Source organism: Cucumis melo, chromosome 10 (assembly GCF_025177605.1).
Source record: "Cucumis melo cultivar AY chromosome 10, USDA_Cmelo_AY_1.0, whole genome shotgun sequence".
NCBI classification, from domain to species: domain Eukaryota; kingdom Viridiplantae; phylum Streptophyta; class Magnoliopsida; order Cucurbitales; family Cucurbitaceae; genus Cucumis; species Cucumis melo.
The window spans coordinates 951227-959770 of record NC_066866.1 but is presented as its reverse complement, the minus strand read 5'-3'; the positions used below and the strand labels follow the sequence as shown (position 1 = coordinate 959770).

The 8544-nt window shown below is 31.9% G+C and overlaps 1 protein-coding gene across 1 annotated transcript; it reads left to right on the top strand.

The window, feature by feature from the left end:
* Nucleotides 1–3743: 3743 nt before the first annotated feature.
* Nucleotides 3744–7327, top strand: LOC103489409 (OVARIAN TUMOR DOMAIN-containing deubiquitinating enzyme 4-like). Its single transcript, XM_017044768.2, has 5 exons — nt 3744–4473; nt 4651–4772; nt 4863–4903; nt 4998–5096; nt 6887–7327. Exons 1-5 carry the CDS (start codon nt 3975–3977, stop codon nt 7065–7067), a joined length of 942 nt encoding a protein of 313 aa, XP_016900257.2. The 5' UTR covers nt 3744–3974; the 3' UTR covers nt 7068–7327.
* The last annotated feature ends 1217 nt before the right edge of the window (nt 7328–8544 follow it).

The window sequence follows — 8544 nt, the reverse complement described above, 5'->3', positions numbered from 1 at the left end:
TAATTTTTTTAAAAAATTTGTTATTATAGTTTTATCAAAATCAATAAAATAACAACAAATAGTTTTCATAAAATGCAAACCATAGGTGAAGACATTTTCAAAAGTTTTAAATGAATGCTAATAAAGACCATTTTTATTTGAAAAAGAATCAACAAAACAAACCGTAGGTATGATAGGGTTTTCTAACAAACGTTAATCGATAAATTATATAGGTGCATTTAGGTTCATAATTCAAAATTTAAGCTCCACAGAATATGCATTTATGACCAAAAAATAAAAAAAAATCAAAGGTTCAACCTATTTTAGTGTACATACATACAGTGTTAGTGTGTGCTCATTTTGCAGTATCGTGTTGTACACAGATGATTCAATTAATTTTACTAAAAAGGTTTAGATCCTATTTTAATCTCTAAACTTTTTATCTTATTTTATTTTGATATTAGACACTTAAAAATGCATAGTTTAGTTCATTAAATTTTAAAACTTCACTCGACTGACACCTTTATGTATCCATAGACGGAACAATATTTCCACTCCTACATTTAATAATAATACATTTATAAAGAAAATAAATTAGTGGAAAATGTAGGCTCATGGGGAAAATTGCTGCAGCATGGTTGATCTGACAACGAAGAACTTTTGGCCCCCACTATTGTGAATTATTGGTGATGGTGGATTTTATTTCATCAAGTTCTTTTTTTTTAAAGAAAATCATTTATCAAAGTTCTTTGTTATAGGCTTAGAGGATTATATATATATTTTAAATTTGACATTAACAATATTTATTTAGTGCTTTTTCTAAAGAAGAATATTTATTAAAGTTGTTTTTGTTAAACGTGATTGGTACGATATTCTTTTTTTAAAAGTCGAAAGTACTAACATATTTGGTTCATTCATAAGTAAAATTGAAATTGTATTTGATCTATTTGTTTGTTTTTTAAATTAAGTCATGGTAAAGACGAGAGTTCAAATTTATGAATCATCGAACTATAATTAGTAAGGTTGGATTATTGTTTATTTAGAGGTTTATACAGTAAACAATAAAAACAACTACCACAGCCCAACAAAGAAGAGAAGTAATTTTGAACATTGATGATAACAAAAAAAAGTAACAACTCAAAGAGAATTAGTAAGAGGAACAAAAAACGCAACTTACCTATGAATTTGGAACCAACATTAAATATAGATTCTCATTTAATACTTTAGTAAAAATTAAATCATTCTCACATAGTAAAAAATTAAGATCCACATTAAATTGTGAGATTTAAACCTTTAACTTTAAATTAAAGGAGTTAATTTATCGGTTTTTAACGATCCATAACTACCAAGTAATGAATCAACGGTCAAAGAATGACTTTATAGTATGTCGTCATGATGGTGGGGGATGGGTCCATTCAATATCAAGAAATACTTTTTAGATTTGCATTAATGTGAGTTTTGTTAATACACGTCGGTTTGTATTGTTTTAATGATTTAGATGCAAGACATAGTAAAAATGAAAAAGGTGTAGAGAGGGACATTTTTACACAAATGTATAATTTCATACATATATATTGAGTAAAATGGGTATTATCTGCAATTTGAGTGGCTTTAGAATATGCCACGTATGTTAAACAAAACTATATCAAAACCATATCACATTCCCAGCTTTGGAATTACGTGGTCGTACTTGTACCAAGAAATAGAATGTCATGGGGTTCGAGATATGTATATAAAAATCCGGGGGAACCAAATTGGAGGATGGAAGAAACTCAACGATACCACACTTTCCTTATGAACGAAAATGTTAGAACATGAAACTTACAAAGAGTCTGGCCTATCGACTTAGCTTAAAGTTAGCAAACCTTTTGAGTAGAGTTGAGTTTGTAATCGTGGAAGTTTGATTTATTTTAAATTTCTCAATTACTACTTGAGTTGAAATATAGAAGTATTTATATACAAACGATAACGTAAATATAGATAAGAATGATCTAACAACAACAACTTAAGAAATATAATAACAAATTGTGTTAACCAAATCACTTTAATATTATCATTCCTTTAAGCTCAAGGTGATAAGACCAACTTGAGTTTGCCATGTAATTGACTCAAGCAAGTAGGAAAGAGCGCCTTGGTGAAAATCTATGTTGTAGGTTATGTACTAGATATGGATAGACAGAGAGTAGAGCTTAAGTGAAAGTTATTTTTTATGTGTTTTGTTTGCTCATGAAAAACAATACCATTATAAGTAATCTAAATAGCATAACGATTGTCACAACGAAGAAGAGTGATAGAGTTATGGGGAATCCCCATATTAGCAAGGAGCAATTGAAGCCAAGCACTTTCAAAAGTAGCATTAGCAAAAGCACGATGTTCAAACTCGATATTAACAAAAATTATTATAGGAGGAGAAGAATTGGGGACGTTGAGTTGAATAACGAAGTGAAAAATGTAAGTTAATGCAAAAAACGAATTATTTTTTTTACTCATTCAACTCAATTAACTTGTCTCTAGAGTGTTTAAATGATTCAACTATTCGAACAATGTGGACTATTGAATTCGATCCGACCTTAGTCTTGTCGTTAATTGGGTTAGATTGAAATTTTACTTTTTTTTTTGTCAGGGTTGGTGGGTTGGAGCTGGGGTTGGGTGATTGATTGAAATTTAAAGTAGGTTTGCCAATTAGAAATCCATCAAATTTGGAATCTTAGCAAATAAGGATTTTTGACAAATTTTTGATAGAATGTAACGTTTACATTAAATCAAATAAGGACATGTCCAACTTCATCACAAAATTCTGTAGAAAGGTAAAATCCAAATTAGTCAAACCATATATATATGGTTAATATCAAATTAGAAAACAATTGTTACATTCATACATATCCAATGCCTTATCAAATTGGAGTTAAACTAAAAAAATTAAAAGGTTCGTGGAAAAATTTGAAATCAACTTTGTTATTATTGAAAAATGTAATTGAAACGTAGTTCTTATACATCGAAAAAATAGAGAAAAATAATTAGAAAAATTGATCACATATATTTTAAAACTTTATATTAAATAACTTTAAACACGAAATATAAAAATTTAACTTACAAAACTATTTAGCGTTTTAATAAATTTAGCTTTATTTTTTTTGAAAATTTTAAATCCATACTTCGAAGATTAATTTAGTAATAAATCTATATATTTAATGTTTTCGTAGTCGTGTTGATTCTCAACTCAACTACGAGAGGGTTGAGAACTTTTTTTTTCTCTCGTGACACTTACGTCATGGATCTAGATAAATGGATCTTTGGCCCAATTCGTTAAAACTCATTCCAAGACAACTTAAACACAACTCAATCCGTATTCCATGTGCATTGATGGGTTGCTAATGCATTAAAGAGAAAAAAACTCACCATAGACTTTAGAGACCGAATCAATAATATAGCTAATTCATTAAAAGTAAAATTCTTAAGGTATATTCGCGCACTTGACTTATTTGTTTAAAACTAAATTATATTATTATCATATCGACTTTTTCTCTTTTTTTTTTTTTTTTTCTAAAAAAATAATTATTAATTCCCAATCACAGACTTGCGTGTACTGATTTTTCTCCAATACAAATATACAAACAATCATTTTTCGTAAAAGAAATATTATTTAATAACAATTGTATACATTTTTTAAAGAGAAATAAAAAAGAAAAGAAAAACTAAAACTAAAACTAAAAAGAAATAATTTTTTAATGAACCATTTTCGCACTGGTGGGTCCCACTGAATTGTGTATCTCTTTCTCTCTCTTCCCTAAAATGCTTCGCCGTCGCAGATCATCGAAGAAAAAGCTGCTCTGATTTCTGTGGGAGAGAGAGAGAGAGAGAGAGAGAAGAGAGAGAAGAGAAAAGAGAGAGGCTGAGCGATTAACTGGCCGCCGGAGCTCTGATAATGGCCGCATAGGCTCAGCAAGGGGCAGGCCCTGGCAGCGCAGGATTGCCTCGACTGCTGTAAGTGACTGATGCTCGGAGTACTTTGTGCTCGTCCTAAGCCTTGGATTCTCGTTTCCCTTTCCAATTTCATTCACGGCTCAGCCGTTTACCATCACCACCATCATCAAAGCCGGTTACTCGTTCAGAGTCCCATCCAATTCGATCGGCGACAGCGCCACCATTCCAGCGCCTGCAAGCTCGCGGGCGGTGGTGCTGCTTCCATATGGCACGCTATATTGCCCTCTGGTGCGGGAAGCAGTAGCAATCTCTGCCGTCCGGCGATTCACTGCCATGAGCGCAAAGGAGAGGGATCTTGGAACGTCGCCTGGGACGCTCGCCCCGCTCGCTGGCTCCACCGTCCCGATTCCGCTTGGCTGCTGTTTGGCGTCTGTGCCTGTATTGCGCCGCTTGATTGGGTGGATGCAAGTCATGAGGCTGTATCGTTAGATCAGAAGAAGGAAGTGTGTGAATCGAGCGGCTCTGAATTTAATCAAAACGATGAGAGCTCTGCTGATTACAGGGTGACAGGTATTGTGGAAAATTTGCGTGGCAATTTATCTTGATTTCTTGAAAATTCCGTTAGAGAAGCTATTGAAAATATCAATTCCACAAGTTCTGTTTAAATAAGGGTTTACCATTTATCTATGTTCTATGTTATTTTTATTAATTGCTTTGATAGAGATAGATTGAATTGAACTGCTACAGGTGTGCTAGCGGATGGTCGGTGCCTGTTTAGGGCAATCGCTCATGGAGCTTGTTTGAGAAGTGGGGAAGAAGCTCCTGATGATGATCGTCAAAGAGAACTCGCTGATGAATTAAGGGCTAAGGTAAGATTAGAATTCATGGATAATCATCCATTTGTTGGTTAGTATTTTAGTTTCTATGTTGAATAACATGCATAATATTCAAAACTGCAGGTCGTGGATGAGCTCTTAAAGAGGCGGAAGGAAACAGAGTGGTAAGTTTATCTGATGCACATTACATGGATTTGATATATTTGGTTGGATTGGAAAATGGGTGGTTGTGATTGTGATGATTGAAAATGCCTTTAGGTATATTGAAGGAGATTTTGATGCGTATGTGAAGAGAATTCAGCAACCTTTCGTGTGGGGTGGAGAACCTGAGTTACTTATGGCATCTCATGTTCTGAAGTAAGTTTTTATTTATATTGCTAACCACAAATTTGTCTCATGAGTTTATATAAAAAATTTCTCCAAAACAAAAGAAGGAAAAACAAAATGGTAACCCAAAACCAAAAAGAGAAGTAAGAAACAAAATTGAAACACTTTCTTCTGCCAAAGAGGTATGTGTAATTGGGAATTGGTAAGGGTGGACATTTAAAGGCATGAATGAGTTTGGTGAGGAGCTAAGGGGATGAGTTGAATCCATGGTGGCTATCTAACTAAGATTTAATATGGAGTTTCTTTAACATCCAAATGTTGTAGGGTCAAACTGATTGTTTCCTGAGATTAGTTCGGTACACATAAGCTGACTGGGCATTTGGAGTCATAAAAAAATTAAATTAGCTATGCATGCATTCTTATTGGTGTAAACTTCAATTTTTTGAAGTGTATTTTAAACAGTTTTTATAAAAGAATAGGCCTTGAGTTTATGATTTGGGGTTTAACTTTTTGTACATCACTTGATAACTTAGAATAAGAAAATCACTATAAGAATATATGCTCTTTTTTTACCTTGGCAGCACTAGCAGAATCTGTGAGCCAAATATTCAAACATGATGACATTGGTATAGTTTTTGAGAATATAGTAGTTTTAAGTGAATCACTTTTCATAAATTAAGTGTTCGATCTAACTATAGTAGGTTTGCTTGACATTACCTTTATGGTTAAAACTTTTAAAGTGCTTTTAACCAATATAATAAAACTATTGGGCTACCTGACTAAAAGTATTTTCAGTTTAATAATCAGTACTTTAAAAAAAACAAGTAAATTGGATTTGACATTTACTTTTAGATAGTGGAGAATGTTTTTAAAGCTCTTTATCCTTAATGCTTTAAATTTTTTTACAAAAGAGGAGTAGTTTCAAAATGTGTATTTAGATATTTTTTTCAAGTATTTATAAGAAGTTATTTCACTCAAAAGCAATACTCTCAAAAGTCAAAGTTACATGTTACTTTTAGCCATATAACCAAATTTACTCTAATCTGTTTTATAAATTTCCAAAAATTCTTGGAACTGTTAGAACAAAACATAATAAAAAAGTTTAATAGGGATTTTAATCAGGTAGGTTATTTCAAGAATCACAACAAACACTTACACTTGTCAGCACAATGGTTAAACTCTCCAAGTACAGACATTTGTAGTTTTACATTCATAGGGATATTGCATGACTGCATGGTTTTTTTGTCTTGATGTGTGACACATCTACAGAGTTGAAAGCAACTGTAATCGAATATTGAATCTGGATTTAAGTTGATCATTTAGGCCTTGTTAGACAGTTATTTTGATTTTGAAAACTGTGAGTTTCCTACACTGGTTTATGCTCGTCTTTCTTAACAAAGCAAGTTTTTGCAAAAAGTTGCATCTTTTTTTTCTTTCTAGTTTTTAAAACTTGTAATTGATTTTGGAAAGATGGTTAGAAAGAAAGTAAATAACAGAACATAAAATCGAATGGTTGTCTAAGAAGCCTTAGTTACTAAACTTTTTGTATTTTCTTGAACACTTTGTTAGGTGTTAGGTGAAAGTAATATTTATAAGTTTAATGTTCAAAAACAAAAAAATGGAAATGGGAATCAAATAGGCCTTTGTAACTAAACCTTTTTTGTTTTTTTTTTGAACACTTTGTACCAAAACCTCGCAAGTGAAAGCTGTACTTATAAGTTTAATATTCAAAAGCAAAAACAAAAGAGTTGAAATGGTTGTCAAAGGGGATTTAATTACTAAACTTTTTGCATTTTCTTTGAACACTTTGCACTTGGCAGGACACCAATATCAGTATTCATGAGAGAGAGAAGCTCAGATGGTCTGATAAACATAGCCAAGTATGGTCAAGAGTATCAGATGGGTGAAGAAAGTCCTATCAACGTGCTGTTCCATGGGTATGGTCATTATGACATTCTGGAGACATCGTCAGACAAAGTTTCACTGAAACTAAGCATGTAGAGAAATTCAAAATGGCTTTTAATCTGGGGTTAGACAGATTAAAGTCATTCACATTAGGATTAGGCAACTTTCTCCAAAAGTTGAATAAAACTGCATTAATTTTAATAATTGGCACCAACAACAACCCCATGTCAAGCGATTGGCTTGTAAAAGTTTTGTAGGTAATTGAATTTTCTGTTATGCTTTTACATTTTCAAATTGTGTGTGAACTTCAACTTGATAATGCAATTCTAGGTGTTTTGGTGCATTGCTTTCCTTAATTCCATTGATGAATTTTCTTTTGATGATACAATGATGGGTTTCTGCCATTTTGAAAGCAATGGTTTCAATATGTGCTGTGTTCTTGTACTGATGAAAACATGTCCACAGGCTTATAGTAATAACCCTGGAGATTATCTGAGATAGATCACTGATTTGCATAAACCGTAAATTCTCCTAACGGCTGATACCGAAAGATGCAGCCAAAATTTGAATTGTTCAGGTTTGTCGATATCTCCTCTGAATCTGAGTACTATAAGGAAATCTAACATATCTTTATCAGGTTTATCAGGTTTAGTATCAGAGAATTGATAGAACAGATTAGTGATTTAAGCAGTGAACATTACCTGTTAATAATAACTCATTTTTAATTTTTTTAGTACGATGATCACAGGAATGAGAGATTGAATCCAAAATCACAAGATAAAAATGTTGATTTCGATATCTTTGATCAACGTCAACATTATTTTATCAAGTGTCCAAAACATCGATGTTTACTTCTCATCCTTACTTTACGTCTTAAAACTTCTTTCTAATTAAAGTCCAGAAAAACTAAAATCACTTGAAAGAATTGGAAGATAGTTCTAATTTCCAAATCCAGAAGCTATCGATTTAAAATTCAATTTATAAGCTGCCGAGGACAATTCATAGGTACAAATTCAGGTTAAATTAGAAGTTTAGTCTTCTTAACCTTTGAAATTTGTGTTCATATGGTTTGTATACTTTCAAAGGACAGTCAAAAACCTTTATAACTAATAGATTATTAGTCATAAACCTAAAAGAGATTAACTGATTTATTAGATATAATTTGGTCACTTTTTGTTCCTACAATCTCTTATTCGTGACTTGGTCATCAACTACTTGGGAGATTTCTCTTAAAAGTATAATTTACCAAATAATTTTTTTTCTATCAATAAATGTAACAATTCCATGTGTAATTATCTCCATTCGAAGAAGCATGTCCCATGCCATGGAATTGGCAAATAAAAAAAAGTAGAAAAAGAATGTAAAATAGATGAGAAACAACACACAAATAACAAATTCAAGCAATTATGCTTATTGAACTTAAAAGACATTTACATTTGAATTGTCGAATTCTAAGGTTAAAAAGGGCCAAGGAAAAGTAAAGACTCTCTCTTCTTAATTTCTTTCTTATATAGTAGAAATATTATGACATTTAAAATTTTCGTAACTTTTATATTTTTTAGATGGAATCATA